An 18,763-nucleotide genomic window follows, 5' to 3' on the forward strand; every position below is an offset into this window, starting at 1 on the left:
ACCTGATTTTTTTTCGCAAGTTTCTTTGTAATGAGCGATTCACGCTACAAAATTTGGATATCGGAAATTAATTCATTATTTTTTACCTCTAAAATATATTATTTTGTGTCAAATATAAAAAGAATCTAACTTTGAATTTCATAGCTTTTGCATAATTGATGTTGTTTTTTTCATTGTCTTCTTTGTAATACGGGTTATCAATGCACATATCATACTTGGAATTTGGATATCAGGAAGTCGTAATTTGTAAGCTCTAAAGTAGGATCGTCGGTGTTTTATGAAAATTTTATAAAGATAACTAATTTTCATATGGATATCACGTATTGTTGTTATAATTTAAATATAAGTTTAAATTAAATTATAACATGCGGCCTTGGTATATAAGTGGACATTAAATTCGATACTATACAAAAGTAGACCATTATAAGTGTTTTTTTTTGGAATATTAAAGCATCAAGATCACAAAATGAATACAAAACATTATAGATAGTACTACACGTATATAACAATTTATAATCTAAAAGCATATAATATGAAAACTTGATTTAATAAAAAAAAAAAGTTCCAAACAAATTAACACTTGTACCGGTTAAGGCTGAATGCAGCAGGAAGGAGGGACCCTTTTCCATACTTTGAACCCCCCAAAAGCCGGAATTCACTAATTTCTCATTATGAAGTCGGCCGCTTCCCATATAAACAATTTTCTTTATGTTTAAAAAGCAACGACTCTAGCTTCATACTTACAAATCCTTCTTTCATTTGTGGGGGCTAAATTAATAAAATACTATACAACTTATTATACCACTAGAATTAATCTCGTTTCTTTGTAGGGCATATTTTCGTATGTGACAATACACTTCTCTATTTATTTTGTAGGCCATGTTTTTGTATATCTATTTTTCAGTTTATCGGTCGCTTTCTATAACATCCCATTATAAAGCCGGGATCCACGAGATGTATAGAAATAAAGGAATGGAGCGGGAGCCTTACAAGTTGGAAATATCTATTCGAAAACCCGGCCAATGATCTAGCTACACTTCAAGCATATTAGCATACGTATTTCAACTTCCTATTTGTTCTTCACAAGTCTTGAAGGTAAACAGTTAAAATGCTTAAATACTAAGCTCGTCTATTCGTTTTTGACCTCGCTCACATCTCATCTCTTTCTTCATGACAAGTTGCAGCCTGCGTCAGTTGATGATATCAAGTAAGTGTATATAAATAGCACGTCGCTGGGATCTACCCAATAGTACTTATTCATAATATAAACATACTAATTAATACTAGTATTTGTTTACCCATAATATATAGTAATATAGTGATACTATTTCCATTTGTTAGCAATAATACTAATATACAACGTGAAACTTGTTAAGATTTTTCTCGTTTAATGAAGTTATATACTGCTATTATTGCTGATAAAATGTAAATATGTTGTTATTATCGCCGGAGGCAATTTGAATGCAAGAGGTGTTTTATTTTAACTTTGATAAGCAATATGTAGTGGCCACAAGTGTAAAGTGCATGGCAAATAGGCTTGAAAACATAAAGGAGGAAGGCGTGGAGAATTGGCTACCGGCAGCATGTCCACTGCCCCACACCCCAACCGAATCCATGGAGTTTCTGGGGAGGTCATGGAGTGTTTCATCTGTGGAAGTCTCGAAAGCTCTTTCCCACACTTTTGTTGAAAACCCTAATTTATTTTGCAATGTTGAAGGTAATCAAGAGAGCTCATCTACAATGTCAGAAGAACACGTAAGATCTCTTTTCGCTTCTATCTTTCAGTAATCATGCGATTTATCATTATATAGAGACTTATAGGATTTAGCAAAATATAAATTCTATCTCAAAATTCTGTTAAATATTAATTGAACTTGTATATTTTCATTTTATTGCAGCAACCTAAACCATTAGCAAAACCAGATAGCCCTCCAGTTTCTCCGAGGAAAAGTGATGAAATGAAGGTGAGAATTATGTATATTAGCTAGCTATCTTTTAGTTGCTTTTGGTCTACAATGAAAGGATGTTTATAGAATTGGTTAACATCAAATACTTTATAGAACTAGGCATCGAGTAACATAGTATCAAAGGTTGTTTTTAAAATTTTCAGCATAATGTTTGACTTTTGGGTATTAATCAGCTAGAGTACTTTAATCTGATGGCCATAAGACTGAACCAAAAAGACAAAAAAAATCCGAGAAACAGTAACTGAACACCAAGATATTTTTTTTTAAAAAAAAAAACGATGGTTTGGTTCTTTGCTTTTAATATATAAAACAAAAACTTTACGGCTAGGTTTGGTTTTTGTTTTGAAACAGAAAGTACAAACCAAACCATATCTTATGTTGTTTTTATGACATACTAATTCTTTATTTGATTAACTAATAAGGTATTTCTTGTTTCCATTCCATTAGTTGTGTAATTAGATATAAAATTTTGGGATGCCTTTTGCAATTATTACATTATGCAAAATTCAGTGAAATATCTTTGTAATGCTTTCATGGACTATGGCTTCAACAAGCCCATATATTGATCAATTGCTATTTTTATTGATGTATACAACTCAAACACCCAAAAACTAAAAAATCTAAACACCCAAATCCATCCGCTCAAACCCTAAGAACTAAAAACCTGAAACTGGAAAAACTGAACAAAAACGGGGTTTGGGCATTAGCAAGAAACCATGCTCACCCGTCATCTAATCCGTTGCAGGAATTGTTTCTGATTCATCAAGCTCTCAACCAAGATTTTCTTTCTAATCATCAATTACTCAAAAATGGGGTATGTATATAATCTAGGTTACCTTGATCACCTACATATTTAGTATTATAATAATGGCCTTAATGCAAGAAATCAAAAAAAAAAAAAAAAAAAACTTTCATTGTTTTGTATATTATTGCCTCTTACTTTCATGTTTTCTTTTATAGCGTTGTGATTTAAAAAATCTATCCAATTATAGCAATGTCTAATTAAAATAAAAATCAAATTTTGATGGCATTGCTACAATTGGGTAGATTTTTCAAAGTGTGACATCCTCATAAATATAAAAATCAAAATAAAATGCTATATTCGGATAGATAACTCAAAGCAAATGTAATAAGAAGAAAAAAATTGAAATGGAGAATGTTTTAATTATAAGAAATTAAAGTAGGATGCTATAATGCACAAATAAATGAAAGTACGTCACTATTTTTGACAAGTAGCCTTGTGACAATTTACTAGGGATAAATGCAAGGAATAACATTGTACTTTTATTTCTTTGTTTATAATAGCATATGTCTTTCATTTATGTGCAAATTGTTTATTGAAAAGTCTTTCAATTACAGCATTATCTTTAAACAAAAAATGATAAGGACACTTTACTTGGAAAAAGTTATCCAATTATAGCAGTGAACTCACTTTATATTTTGATGACATTGCTATGATTAGGTAGATTCAAAGTACAACGCTATAAGAGAGAAAAAACGAAATAAAGATTCGGTAGTAAATAAATAATTGAAAGTAAGTTGCTAGTTCTTCCAATTAACCCATCATTATTATTCCATCTACAGCTATACAGGAACATTATGAGAGGAAGGACAATGGGTAGATGGATAAAGGATCAGAAAGAGAGGAGGAAGCATGAGATAAGAACACAAAATGCTCAACTGCATGCAGCAGTTTCAGTGGCTGGAGTTGCTGCAGCAGTGGCTGCTCTTACTGCTTCATCAGCAACGTTAAGCAAAAATTCAGGTAATAAGGAGCGCTCAAAAACATCAAATGCAATAGCAGCAGCAGCAGCTCTAGTGGCATCACATTGCATAGAGATTGCAGAGGACATGGGAGCTGAGCATGAACATATTTTATCAGCTGTAAATTCTGCTACTATTGCCAGGAGTAATGGTGATATAATGACCCTCACTGCTGGAGCAGCCACTGGTAAGAATTGGTTTTTACGCCTCTTTTCTTTTGTCGTGACCAAAAAAAGTGAACTTTCTTGTTTGTGAAAAGACCTAAATGTCCTCCTCATCCTGTCTAGTCATGCCGTGTGTGTGACAAACACGACCAAAATGTCAATCTTTTAGCTAATTAAATGCATCTATTAATTATGAAAATAGAGGAAACGAAAGATGAAATTGGCAATCTTTATGTGAAAGAGGTGTTACTACTATGGCTAGATGACATGTATCATAACCACGGGAGAGCCAAAAAATGTGTTTATTCAAAAATAATATATTTTGACATTTCAAAAATATTTGCCCCCAATAAAAAAAAATTAACTCTTTTTTGCCCATCTTCAGAAAATTCATGGGATACAATATACTTTCATTTATTTGTGTGTTCTAGCAAACCTACTTTATTTTCTTTCTATTAAAAAGTTGTAATTCCATTTTCTTATTTAGGTATTGCACTTTGAAAAAATGGATCCAATTATAGCATTCTACTTTTAGTGTTTCTTATTAGGATATTATATGTTGAAAAATATACCCCGATATAACAAAGATTTTTTTTTTTGGTATTTAGATGACTCTACTGTACAATTTGATAGATTTTTTTTAAAGTACAATTTTATAATAAGAAAAACAAGCATTGATTTTATAATAAACAAATCAATAAAATTACATTGTTACTTCTCGCATTTAACTAACACTTTTATGGGTGACTGTAAATATTATTAAAAAAAATCATACAGCATTGAGAGGAGCTGCAACATTACGATCTAGGCTGCAAAAGGGTCCTACAACTATGGCATTGGCTGAGGATCACGTTGAAGAAGGCAAAGAGTTAAATGTCTTGGCAGCCTTAAACTTTGTTTTTAAAGGGGGAGAACTTTTAAAGCTTACAAGAAAAGGTAATTTCACAAAAAGTATGCAAAATGTGAGTTTCGAGGAAGGATTTTGAGCTATTATGTGATTATCGATACAGGGGACCTTCATTGGAAGCAAGTTTCTTTCAAGGTCAATACAAAATGGCAGGTAATACTCAATAAATGCTATCTATATATGCATAATCCTCTCAAGATTCTACATAAATACCAAATTATAACATCTATTTTACAAACAGGTGGTAGTAAAAATGAAAAGCAAGCACATGGCAGGAACTTTTACAAAGAAAAAGAAGTGTAAGAATTATATATGATATCATACTTATAAAATTTATAATATTGCTTTGTGTTCATGTGAAAGTGGAATAGCTACTCCTACAGTTGTAGTCTCTGGAGTCTATGTTGATGTCCCGGCATGGCCTGGAAGAGAGACGGATGATAGCAATGAAGAGAGGCAATATTTCGGGATAGAAACCTCTGAAAGAGTAATAGAGTTTGAATGCAACACTAAAGATGAAAAACAAAAGTGGATAGAGGGCTTGCAACATTTATTGAATTGTCGAGCTAATATGCCAAGGTTTACATAAAATATATCTTCATTTGGTCCATGGACTTAGAAAACCTTAAGTTATTGGCATGTAATCAAGCATTGGGGTTGTTGGAATTGTACATGAGTGGATTTTATTTATGTGAGTGATTGTGTTTACAAAAATAGCGTGAAACGATTTATTCACCTAATGAATTTATCTTCCAATAACTAGGGATGGCAAAAAGCCCCATACCCGATGAGGAACCCGAAACTCGCACCCGTTTTGACCGGGGAATTCTCAAGTTGACCGGGGATGGGGACGGGGATGGGGAATCCCCGAATAAAAAAAGTGGGGAAGGGGATGGGGATGGGGACACCCCTAATCCCCGACCCTGGACCTGCCCCCGATATATATTAATATATAAAAGTAATACAAAACATATATTTATAGTACAATTTACAATAAATAGAATTTTATTCAAGTAACCTAACTCATTAGTAATTTGTGGTTGAAATTATACTTTGTTTTTCTTTTTATCTTATTTAAACTCATGTATGATTTTTTTTTTGTATTTTGTTCATTTATTTTCCCTCAAATATCACTCTGATAATTTTTTCTACTTGATTTCTCATGTATATATTTAAATATGGTAGAAAATTTATTTATATATTTTATGCAATCTATATATTTTTTTTATATTTTGTAAAATCTTTAAACTTATGCTGGTAAAACTGAAATTTAGATGTTTTCTTTACATAAATTTTTTCATATTAAAAGAGAAAAAGAAATCCCCGATTCCCCGTTGGGGATCCCCGATCCCCGTTGGGGGTGGGGATGGGGGTTTATTTATATTCCCCGGTGGGGGTGGGGATGGGGATGGGGATGGGGATTGGAATGAGGATTCGGGGATGGGGATGGGGATTGGGGTCCCCTGTAAAACCCGCCCCCGTTGCCATCTCTACCAATAACATTTGTACAGCTCTTTCAATATATCCTACAAAACAAGTATACCACAAAATATACTTATTTGATGAGAGTATCCTTGTAATGAGGATTATAGAACATGTGCCTCTTTCAGTGGTTGTGGCAATTTCTTGGTATTATAAAACTTCACAACTACATTTTAATTATTGTCTTCAAGTTATTTTTTATCACTTTGTTAGTTTGAATCGGTAAAAGTCTTGTTGGGTGTAGTGGTTTAAGTGGAAAAAAGTGAAGGCAGAATATTTTCCCATATGTATCTCATCTCATTAAAACACTATATATATGTTTATATGTGGGTCTTATTTTCCCATATGTATCTCATCTCATTAAAACACTATAAATATGTTTACATGTGAGCCTTTATAGAATAATAAAGTAATGGGCTATACAAAGATACAATCACAACTAATAATACACTAACAACCCCCGTTGGAACGGGAGGTTTACGGATGTTTAAACGGTCTGAAGTCTAAAAATAAAGACGATGGTAAACCCTTCATGAAAATATCAACAAATTGGTGAGAGGAGGGCACATGCATAACTCGGATCTGACCCAAAGCGATTTTGACATGAACAAAGTGAATATCCATCTCAATGTGCTTGGTCCTTTGATGTTGAATGGGGTTCGTAGATAAGTATACCACACTTACATTGTCACAATAAACTATCGTGAGGAGGTGCTTGAAAAAGTTCACGAAGTAAGTTGCAGATCCAACAAGATTTAACATCATTTGCTACCCCTGATACTCTACCTCGACACTGGATCGTGAAACATGTTGGATTAGTGTCTAAGTCCATAACTATAATTGGTATGTACTTGACCCGAGAATAGCATGGTCTATTTGGGTTGCATATCATTAGGACAATTTGATAGGAAGGACTTTTGAGAAGAAGTTATTTATGGTTTATTAATATATTATAAGTTCTAATATATTAATATGAAATCATATTGTTTAATTACTATTGATCAAGAATTAAGTTGGAATTAATTATGTGATAAAAAAAAAGAGAGACTAATTAAATATAAGAGGTTGATTTGGTAAATCATTCATTCTTATAAAGTGGGCTCATGATCCATAGTTCTTTATGTTGGGCTAAACCCATGTGGTAACCCATGGATACTCCATGGAGGTTTTAACCCATGGAGCATGAGGGATATGGAAAGTCATTAGGGTTTACATGGTGTAACCCTAGTTTGCCACACTATATAAGAACCCCTCTAGCTCATGAAATCGACACTTAAGTGGAATACTAGAGGGCTAGCCGATTTGTGTGTGCAAGGAATCTTTTGTCAAGTTATCCTTTGTTCTATGTGTGTTGTAATTCCATTTGAGACATTCATACTATTGGTGTTAAGCTCTTGAAAGTCCAAGCAACAAGCTACAAAGAAAAGGTATGTTATCTAACTTGTTTTACTACCCAAGTATCAAAGTTTTGTATGCTAGATAGGGTAATACCTTGGAAAGTTCAAGTTTGCATGTATAATAGAGAAACCATAGATCCCTTAGGAGTGTTAGAATGCTCAAAATCCAACAAAACCCTCCCTTGTCGTTTGGAGGACCATGATATCAGGTTGTGAGCTAGAAACACACAATAACCCAATGTAGAGCAGCTAGAAAAAGGACAACCTGCCTGGTTAGCATTCATGTAGGCAATAACGACCGGTTCCCAGTACATATTTTAAATATGAATTTTTGCACTTTTACATTGGGACTCGACGAGTTGGAGGCCCCAACTCATCGAGTAGAGGTGAATCTTGGACGCGGGTGGAAGAGTCTTATCGTCGAGTCAGAAGCCTCCCATGTAGCCCCCCATCGTCTCCTTTAGTCAAGCCTCCCATGCAGCCCCCCCCCCCATCACCTCCCTTAGTCTAGGAACCCCTAACTTGTAACCCTTGAGCTTTGATAAGTGTGTAATTCATTTTTTTAAGTGTTTGTGTGATCTTGAATCTAGAGGAAGAAGAAGAAGAAGGAGCTAGAAGGTTCAAGGAAGTAGTAGATCCGGGGTTCAAGCTCTATTTCCAAACCCTTTTAGGTATAAAGTTGCTTCCTTGACTTCCTTATTGCTAAGATCTCTCCATGTTTAAGTTTAGGGCCATCTTTTAGCAATTTTGTGAACCTTTTTGGAGTATGGAGTGTGATCTGAAGTTGTAACTTCAGATCCATATCCCTTTCAGGCCCTATAGCCATAAAGTTTACGAATTTATCATGCTTTAGCGCTTCCTTTTGGCCTAGACTTCATTTTAGACTTGGAAATGGTGTTTTTGGCTCATAAAACCTTGCATGCACGTAAAGTTTGTAACTTTGTGTAATATCGACCCTAGGAGGTCAGATCTACGTTTAGGTTGCGTTAATCCCGACTGAAATTGACTGTATGGATTTGGACTTTGGGGGACTCGACGAGTCATTCGTAGGACTCGGAGAGTCGGGTCATGGTTCTCCAACCTTTTCTGTTTCTGAGCAATCTGGTTGAGTCTAGAAGAGAACTCAACAAGATGGACGTGAATATGGACTTGAAGATCAAAGAACTCGACGAGTTCAAGGATGAACTCGGCAAGTTCAAGGCAATGTCCCGACTTATATGAAGAAGAACTTGACGAGTTCAATGAAGAACTTGGTGAGTCAAGGACTAAACATTTCAACTTGTACGAAGCAAGACTCAACGAGTTCAAGGATGAGCTCGGCGAGTCATGAGCAAAAGGGTCTCGATTATGTATGAAGGAGAACTCGACGAGTTCTTGAAAGACTCGATGAGTAGGATCAAAGATCCAATGTTTTGTGGAATAGGGAACTCGACGAGTTGGTGGGCCAACTTGGCGAGTTAAGTCAACCAGAAGTTGACTTTGACCAGGGTGTTGACCATGACTTTGACCTCGACCTGAGTTGACTCTCGAAAGGGTTATGAGTATGAAATTGTAATTAAGGAAGGTTTTTATGTGTAGGAGTTTGAGGAGTTTGAGAGGAGTTGATCGCAGCATCGAGGACAGTTCAGATACTACACGACATTGAGGTGAGTTCCTTTTTTGTGGGGATTATCGCCCTTCTTTCATATATTGGATTCCCTATTCTCGTCCACACATTTGTTTTGCCGCAAAACACTTAGGCGTACCGACGGAAATGGACAACGGATACACATGTTTCCTTAAACTATGTTAATCATTACCTTAATATATACAAAAATATTTTTTTGTTTTTTTTTTTAATTTTTAGAAAGTTATTTTTATAAAAAAAATTATTTTAAATATATCAAAATTCATAATTTTTTATTCTCTATAAATAGACATCCATATTGGTATAGTTTTAAGATAAAATAAAAAATTTATTTTTTTAGGGCTTCAGCTCTCGTTATTCATAAGTGAATAAAAATCCATCAGATTTTTATGACAGTACATTCGTTATTCATTTATGAATAAAACATATGTTTAGCTTTTTTTACGATTTAAATATCATTCATATATAAATATAACATGTAATAAAACTTTTTTTTTACCTAAAATATGTTTTTTTACATCATCTTTCGTCATACGTTATATTTATATATGAATAAAATGTGTATTAATGGTCGTCATATATTATATTCATATATAAATAAAAAAATTATCAAATTTTTGTTATAGTTCATTTATTATTCGAATATGAATGAGTAGTATGTTAATAAAAGACGACGTGTTTTAAAATTTTGAAATACTTATTCATATATGAATAACAAAATTATGATAAATATGTTTTTCATATATGAATATAACTTGTGAGGTAGACTAATACACATTTTATTCATATGTGATTATAACATTTAACGAGAATTGATATAACTGTAAAGAGTTTATATGTAACAGCCCGGAATCTCAGGTATTATTAAGGATAGTCGAGGCCTTATGACGTTTCAGGGTCGGATTTGGGTGCCGTTCGTGGGCGGTACGCGTATTACGTTGATGGAAGAGGCTCATAAATCGAAATTCTCGATTCATCCCGGTGCTACAAAGATGTATTTGGATTTAAGGAAGGAATATTGGTGGCCCTGTATGAAGAGGGACGTGGCATGGTTCGTTGAGAGGTGCTTGACCTGCCGTAGGGTTAAGGCTGAGCACCAGAGACCGCATGGCAAGTTACAGCCATTGGAGATCCCCGAGTGGAAGTGGGAACATATTACTATGGATTTTATCACCAAATTGCTGAGGACTGCTAGGGGAGTTGACGCAATTTGGGTGATCGTGAATAGGTTGACAAAGAGTGCACACTTCCTCGCCATCAGTGAGAGTTCTTCGGCGGAGAAATTGGCGGAGATATACGTGAGAGAGGTGGTATCTCGGCACGGGGTGCCGATCTCGATTGTGTCAGACCGTGATGTGCGCTTTACTTCCAGATAACAGCCCGGAATCTCAGGTATTATTAAAATTATGTTTTTGGGGTGATTTAAGAGGGGACTCGGCGAGTTGGAGCCTAGACTCGCCGAGTAGGATCGCAGACTTGGTCGCGGGTCCGCGACTGGACTCGACGAGTCCAGATATGGACTCGGCGAGTCGACGCTGTTTAGCGGAAACCCTAACCGTTCAGGTTTGGGACGTATAAAAGGGGTCCATTGGCCGTCATTGTTCGTTTTAGCCTTCTGAGAAGAACCCTAAATCGATTTAGTGCAGCAGGAGCAAGGATCTTAGGCCATTGTTGGTTATAGAAGAGTGGGTGTGCAAGGAAGAGGAAGGATTGGCTAAAAGAGCAGCAAGGGGTTACATTCTGAGGATTGGGAATACAGAGAGTACATCATCCAGGTAAGAATTCGTGTATGCTCTGCTATATTGATGTATTTATGAAATTAGGGTTTATAGAACCCATTTAGTGATTTGATGAAGTAATGCCTTGTTACCCCACGATTATAATCTTGTATTAGGACCTTTAGAGGTCCAGAAGGTCCCATGCATGTGTACTTCGGGACGAGACCTATCTCAGGAAGCAGTTACTCGTCTGCATGGCATGGACTCGCCGAGTTGTTCTTCAGACTCGGCGAGTAGCTTGAAGATTTACTGGGACTCGCCGAGTTGTTCATCAGACTCGGCGAGTGGAGTCGGGGTGGCCCCGCGATTCTTCCACGAGGACCTCGTCGAGTCAAGAGGAATACTCGACGAGTAGAAAGGGAATATTCAGGAATTTGTGAGGACGACTAGACTCGCCGAGTCGCCATGGTACTCGCCGAGTCCAGTCGAGTTGACCGTTGACCGTTGACCAGAGTTGACCTAAGTCTGACTTCTTAGGGATAGTCACACTTAGATGATATGAGTGCTAATGAGTCATGTAATGCTATAGGAGGGTTGTAGCTCGTTGGTTTGTGCACGAGTGATTTCAGGAGTTGCTAGCTTTCAGCATTTACGAGGTGAGTCTTCTCACTATACTGTACCCGGAAGGGTTTGACTGTGTGACCGGAAGGTCGGATATGATATGTGATATGTATGCTATATGTGGTATGTTATATGTTATATGTGCTATGTATTATGGGCCGGAAGGCGATATGATGTGTGATGGACCGGAAGGTCGGCGTGGGTAAGGCCGGAAGGTTTACCCAGCAGGGACGGAAGTCCCCTGAGACACATGGACCGGAAGATGTGTGATGGACCGGAAGGTCGGCGTGGGTAAGGCCGGAAGGTTTACCCAGCAGGGACGGAAGTCCCCTGAGACACATGAACCGGAAGGTCGGGCCTGGAAAGGCGTATGTGCGTAAGTTGTATATTGGGGAACTCACTAAGCATTTATGCTTACAGTTGTTGTGCATGTATTTCAGGTACTAGCGAGGACCGTGGGAAGGCGCCGGCATGATCGATACACACTGAAGATTGTTTTATGATCTTGGGAGTTTGAATAATTGTATTGACCGAATAATTAAACTGTTTATGCCTTGTTTTTAATGGAAATAATTATGTTTTAAAAATGAAAAATTTGTTTGAAAAATTTGAGTTGTTACAATTGGTATCAGAGCCTTGGTTTGAGGGATTCGGGTGCACCTTCGGGGGTAACTGAACTCAAACCGAGGATTTGAGGAAACTTTTCAAATAAAGGCATAAACTTTTGTAAATGGTTTTGTGGTAAGCAAGAAAGAAGCAGTGTGTACGATCAGTCAGCGCCCGAACGGTAAAGATCCCCAAAATACCTTACAATATTATATGATATGAATTGTTATGCATGCTAGAAGACTAGGTATTCATAATAGGACTAGAGTGGCCTGATTTGTGATGCCTTAGTCTAGGGAAGTTGCCTATATGAGATGCTTTGCTAGTATGCGGGTAGATAGAGCGTATCAGAAGTAGAGTACTCACTATCTGGAGTCTGGGGAGGAGGACTTGGGATGAACATTGATGCGGTGTGGTCGGTAGTATTGGGCCCGTACTACCGAGGACACCGGGTCAGTGGGAGGCCCAAGTAAGAATCCCTGGATATCTGGGACTGAGTAGGGTTGCGTGTCGAGTACGATTATACTCGGTAGAATCTCTGATAGTTTTATGTTGTATTTCAGAGATATCATGGTTAGACCGCGGCACGGGGCGAGTACGAGCGGTGTGAGTGACGAGGATATTCGTCAGATGATCCACGAGGAGGTGGCGGCGGCGATCCGGGCTGAGATCCCGGAGATGTTTGGGTCTATCAAGACCACCCTGATGGAGACGTTCGACGAGCGGTACGCCGCATTGACCGAGGCTGCAACCGCTGCAGCTACCGCAGCTGTGGCCGCTGCTAGGCCACAGGGGGGTGATTCATTGCTGTTCCGAGAGTTCAGCAACACGAAGCCACCAGAGTTCGATGGGACGCAGGATCCGATTGCTGCGATGAGGTGGATCGTGGATATAGAGGGGTGCTTCTATACTTGTTCATGCCCGGAGCACCTGAGGGTACGGTTCGCTTTGAACCAGCTCCGTCTGGGAGCGAAGGACTGGTGGAAGTTCGTGACAGCGAATTTCACTTTGGCAGAGACTACAGCGGTGACATGGGAGGGGTTTACTGCCATGTTCAGGGATGAGTACGTTCCCCCGGTGGAGAGGGAACGATTAGTGCAGGAGTTCTTAACCCTCAAGCAGGGTACCGATTCTGTTGCGGTGATTACACGGAAGTTTCATAAGAGGGCGATGTTTTGCCCTGAGCTGGTGTCCTCAGAGCAGGCTCGGATGAGCCGATACTTGGGTGTCTTGAGGAGGGATATTCGGGAGTTTTTGTCAAACTCCACTTACCACACTTTTGCTGAGCTTCAGGCGAATGCCAGGAAGCGCGAGATCGAGTTGGAGACTCAGGCTAGGGAGGAGGCCGAGTCTCAGCGGGTGGATCGGCGACCGGCTCAGTTCCAGCCGGCAGCCAAGCGGACCAAGTCCGCTGATTCGAGGACAGGAGGTTCGAAGGGTCGCACTTGCGGGAAGTGCGGCAAGAGTCATGATGGAGCATGTCGATTTGGTGCTTGCTACAAGTGTGGCAAGGAGGGGCACATTGCTAGGGAGTGCCCCAAGGGATTTTCGGTTTGCTTTCATTGCAACCAGACTGGCCATAGGAAGGCCGAGTGCCCTCAGCTTCTTCAGGGATCTGCACCTGCTGCCGGAGTTACTGCGACTCGACCGGTGAAGGCCGAGGCCCCGAGGGCTCGGGGAAGAGCCTTTCAGCTGACTGCGGAAGAGGTCCGCGCTGCGCCCGATGTTGTGGCAGGTATGTTGTAATTCATGTAATTATTTTAATGTCGATATGTTATGCTTATGTTATTATGCGCGTAGGTACTTTCCTTGTGAACTCTGTGCCTGCCTTAGTGTTATTTGACTCGGGTGCGAGTAGGTCCTTTGTGTCCTTGGCCTTTAGTCAGCATATTGGCGTTAGTCGTGAGTCGTTGAGTCGACCTTTGAGAGTCTCTATAGCTGACGAGAAGGTGATTTGTGCTACGGAGGTTCTTCGGGGATGTGTACTAGAGATTTTCGGGGTCGGATTCCCGATTGATCTGATTCCTATCGCGATGGGGGATGTCTGTGTCATCGTGGGCATGGACTGGCTGAGCCGGTTCGGCGCTGTCATCGACTGTGAGCGTCAGTTGGTGACTATACGAGACCCTAGAGGGGGAGTTCTTTCGGTGTACGGCGAGGGTACCCGTTCGGGATCAGCTTTTTGTTCGGCCGCTAGGGCGAGGCAGTGTCTACGGCAGGGCTGTAAAGGTTTTGTGGCGTATGTGATGGATACGCGGGAGGTTTCTGAGAAACCGAAGTCAGTTGAGGAGGTTTCCGTGGTGCGCGAGTTTTCAGATGTCTTTCCCGAGGAGTTGCCGGGAGTACCGCCTGTGAGGCAAGTAGAGTTTAGTATCGATCTGGTTCCGGGGGCAGCGCCTATTGCCAAAGTGCCTTATCGTCTTGCACCTCCAGAGATGCAAGAGTTGTCCTCGCAACTCCAGGAGTTGCTGGGGAAGGGATTCATTCGGCCGAGCAGCTCGCCATGGGGAGCACCTATTCTGTTCGTCAAAAAGAAGGATGGTTCACACCGGATGTGCATTGATTACCGGGAGTTGAACAAGCTAACGGTCAAGAACCGTTACCCGTTGCCGAGGATCGATGATTTATTCGATCAGTTGCAGGGAGCATCTTGGTTTTCCAAGATCGATCTGAGGTCAGGATACCATCAGGTGAGAGTACGGGATGAAGACGTCCAGAAGACAGCGTTTAGGACGCGATATGGACATTATGAGTTTGTGGTGATGCCTTTTGGACTCACCAATGCCCCGGCTGTGTTCATGGATCTCATGAACAGGGTATGCAGGCCGATGTTGGATCGGTCGGTGATCGTATTTATCGACGACATTCTGGTGTATTCGAGATCGAGGGAGCAGCATGAGGAGCATTTGAGGGAGGTCCTTGAGGTATTGAGGTCGGAGAAACTTTATGCAAAGTTCTCCAAATGTGACTTCTGGTTGCGGGAAGTCCAGTTTCTAGGACATGTGGTTAATCAGAAAGGGATATTGGTCGATCCGGCCAAGGTTGAGGCGGTGATGAGTTGGGAGGTGCCGAAGTCACCCTCTGAGATCAGAAGTTTCCTTGGGTTGGCAGGGTATTATCGGAGATTTATCAAGGATTTCTCCAAGATCGCAGTGCCACTCACCAGATTGACCCGGAAGGGTGTTACGTTCTCATGGGGGCCCGTGCAGCAGACCTCCTTTGAGACACTTCGCCAAAGATTGTGCGAAGCCCCGGTATTAGCGCTTCCAGAAGGGATGGAAGATTTCGTGGTATATTGCGATGCATCGATTTCGGGATTGGGTGCAGTGTTAATGCAGAGGGGTCATGTGATAGCTTATGCGTCGAGGCAGCTGAAGCCTCATGAGGCGAGGTATCCCACGCATGATTTAGAGTTGGGGGCAGTAGTGTTCGCTCTCAAGATTTGGCGTCACTACTTGTATGGGGTTCGATGTACGATTTACACGGACCATAAGAGTTTGAAGTATTTGATGGATCAACCCAACCTAAATATGCGTCAGAGGAGGTGGTTGGATGTGGTCAAGGATTATGATTGTGAGATTCTGTACCACCCAGGCAAGGCTAATGTGGTAGCCGATGCATTGAGCCGCAGGGCGGAGAGCACTCCATTGCGAGATGTGTGCTTGAGACTGACTGTGATGACTCCAGTATTGGACGCTATTCGTGGGGCCCAGGCGGAGGCTGTGCGACCAGAAATGCAGAAGAAAAAGCGGGTTGTGGGGTTAATCTCAGAGTTTGTCAAGGATAGTCGAGGCCTTATGACGTTTCAGGGTCGGATTTGGGTGCCGTTCGTGGGCGGTACGCGTATTACGTTGATGGAAGAGGCTCATAAATCGAAATTCTCGATTCATCCCGGTGCTACAAAGATGTATTTGGATTTAAGGAAGGAATATTGGTGGCCCTGTATGAAGAGGGACGTGGCATGGTTCGTTGAGAGGTGCTTGACCTGCCGTAGGGTTAAGGCTGAGCACCAGAGACCGCATGGCAAGTTACAGCCATTGGAGATCCCCGAGTGGAAGTGGGAACAGATTACTATGGATTTTATCACCAAATTGCCGAGGACTGCTAGGGGAGTTGACGCAATTTGGGTGATCGTGGATAGGTTGACAAAGAGTGCACACTTCCTCGCCATCAGTGAGAGTTCTTCGGCGGAGAAATTGGCGGAGATATACGTGAGAGAGGTGGTATCTCGGCACGGGGTGCCGATCTCGATTGTGTCAGACCGTGATGTGCGCTTTACTTCCAGATTCTGGAAGAAATTCCATGAGGAGCTGGGTACTAAATTGCATTTTAGTACCGCATACCATCCCCAGACAGACGGTCAGAGCGAGCGGACAATTCAGACGCTGGAGGACATGCTCCGAGCGTGTGTGTTAGACTTCGGGGGTAGTTGGGATGCGTGTTTACCATTGGCAGAGTTCTCCTACAACAACAGCCATCATTCGAGCATTGGTATGCCACCTTTCGAGCTGTTGTATGGTAGGAGGTGTCGGACCCCCATTTGCTGGGGAGAGGTGGGACAGAGAGTGATGGGCAGCACGGAGATCGTGCTCCAGACGACAGAGCAGATTCAGCGAGTGAGACAAAGGTTATTGACTGCCCAGAGCCGACAGAAGAGTTATGCAGACAGGCGCCGATCCGAGCTTGAATTTCAGGTCGGCGACTTCGTTCTCCTGAAGGTCTCTCCTTGGAAAGGAGTGATTCGGTTCAGAAAGAGAGGCAAGTTGGGGCCCCGGTATATTGGGCCATTTCGTGTGATTGCAAGGATAGGTCGGGTAGCCTACCGGTTGGAGTTGCCAGCGGAGTTGGGTCAGATCCATGACACTTTTCATGTGTCGCAGCTGAGGAAGTGCATAGCCGATGAGTCGGCAGTAGTTCCATTGGAGGATATTCAGGTGGATGCGAGCCTGAATTACGCGGAGAGACCAGTGGCTATCAGGGATCGGAAGATCAAGGTTCTGAGGAACAAGGAAGTACCTCTGGTGTTGGTTCAATGGCAGCACCGTAAGGGATCAGAAATGACTTGGGAACCGGAGCGCGAAATGCGGGAGCAGCATCCGGAACTATTTGCAGAGTGAGACTTCGAGGGCGAAGTCTAATCCAAGTGGGGGAGAGTTGTAACAGCCCGGAATCTCAGGTATTATTAAAATTATGTTTTTGGGGTGATTTAAGAGGGGACTCGGCGAGTTGGAGCCTAGACTCGCCGAGTAGGATCGCAGACTTGGTCGCGGGTCCGCGACTGGACTCGACGAGTCCAGATATGGACTCGGCGAGTCGACGCTGTTTAGCGGAAACCCTAACCGTTCAGGTTTGGGACGTATAAAAGGGGTCCATTGGCCGTCATTGTTCGTTTTAGCCTTCTGAGAAGAACCCTAAATCGATTTAGTGCAGCAGGAGCAAGGATCTTAGGCCATTGTTGGTTATAGAAGAGTGGGTGTGCAAGGAAGAGGAAGGATTGGCTAAAAGAGCAGCAAGGGGTTACATTCTGAGGATTGGGAATACAGAGAGTACATCATCCAGGTAAGAATTCGTGTATGCTCTGCTATATTGATGTATTTATGAAATTAGGGTTTATAGAACCCATTTAGTGATTTGATGAAGTAATGCCTTGTTACCCCACGATTATAATCTTGTATTAGGACCTTTAGAGGTCCAGAAGGTCCCATGCATGTGTACTTCGGGACGAGACCTATCTCAGGAAGCAGTTACTCGTCTGCATGGCATGGACTCGCCGAGTTGTTCTTCAGACTCGGCGAGTAGCTTGAAGATTTACTGGGACTCGCCGAGTTGTTCATCAGACTCGGCGAGTGGAGTCGGGGTGGCCCCGCGATTCTTCCACGAGGACCTCGTCGAGTCAAGAGGAATACTCGACGAGTAGAAAGGGAATATTCAGGAATTTGTGAGGACGACTAGACTCGCCGAGTCGCCATGGTACTCGCCGAGTCCAGTCGAGTTGACCGTTGACCGTTGACCAGAGTTGACCTAAGTCTGACTTCTTAGGGATAGTCACACTTAGATGATATGAGTGCTAATGAGTCATGTAATGCTATAGGAGGGTTGTAGCTCGTTGGTTTGTGCACGAGTGATTTCAGGAGTTGCTAGCTTTCAGCATTTACGAGGTGAGTCTTCTCACTATACTGTACCCGGAAGGGTTTGACTGTGTGACCGGAAGGTCGGATATGATATGTGATATGTATGCTATATGTGGTATGTTATATGTTATATGTGCTATGTATTATGGGCCGGAAGGCGATATGATGTGTGATGGACCGGAAGGTCGGCGTGGGTAAGGCCGGAAGGTTTACCCAGCAGGGACGGAAGTCCCCTGAGACACATGGACCGGAAGATGTGTGATGGACCGGAAGGTCGGCGTGGGTAAGGCCGGAAGGTTTACCCAGCAGGGACGGAAGTCCCCTGAGACACATGAACCGGAAGGTCGGGCCTGGAAAGGCGTATGTGCGTAAGTTGTAT

General features: G+C 41.4%; 1 protein-coding gene across 4 annotated transcripts; it reads left to right on the top strand.

Annotated features, from left to right (window-relative positions):
• The first annotated feature begins 921 nt into the window (after window positions 1–921).
• LOC111905109 (VAN3-binding protein) lies at window positions 922–5,516 on the top strand. 4 transcript variants are annotated; one of them, XM_042895839.2, is made up of 10 exons: window positions 922–1,095; window positions 1,179–1,207; window positions 1,505–1,755; window positions 1,899–1,964; window positions 2,713–2,781; window positions 3,552–3,918; window positions 4,673–4,831; window positions 4,906–4,955; window positions 5,044–5,101; window positions 5,186–5,516. In XM_042895839.2, exons 2-10 carry the CDS (start codon window positions 1,198–1,200, stop codon window positions 5,389–5,391), a joined length of 1,236 nt encoding a protein of 411 aa, XP_042751773.1. In that variant the 5' UTR covers window positions 922–1,095; window positions 1,179–1,197; the 3' UTR covers window positions 5,392–5,516. The 4 variants fall into 4 exon arrangements, with proteins under 4 accessions (XP_042751773.1, XP_023756552.2, XP_042751774.1 ...); XM_023900784.3 differs by having other exon boundaries at window positions 923–1,095; window positions 1,185–1,207; window positions 1,495–1,755; XM_023900786.3 differs by having other exon boundaries at window positions 925–1,095; window positions 1,185–1,207.
• Window positions 5,517–18,763: the final 13,247 nt, after the last annotated feature.

This window comes from Lactuca sativa, chromosome 6 (genome assembly GCF_002870075.4).
Source record: "Lactuca sativa cultivar Salinas chromosome 6, Lsat_Salinas_v11, whole genome shotgun sequence".
Classification (NCBI taxonomy): Eukaryota; Viridiplantae; Streptophyta; class Magnoliopsida; order Asterales; family Asteraceae; genus Lactuca; species Lactuca sativa.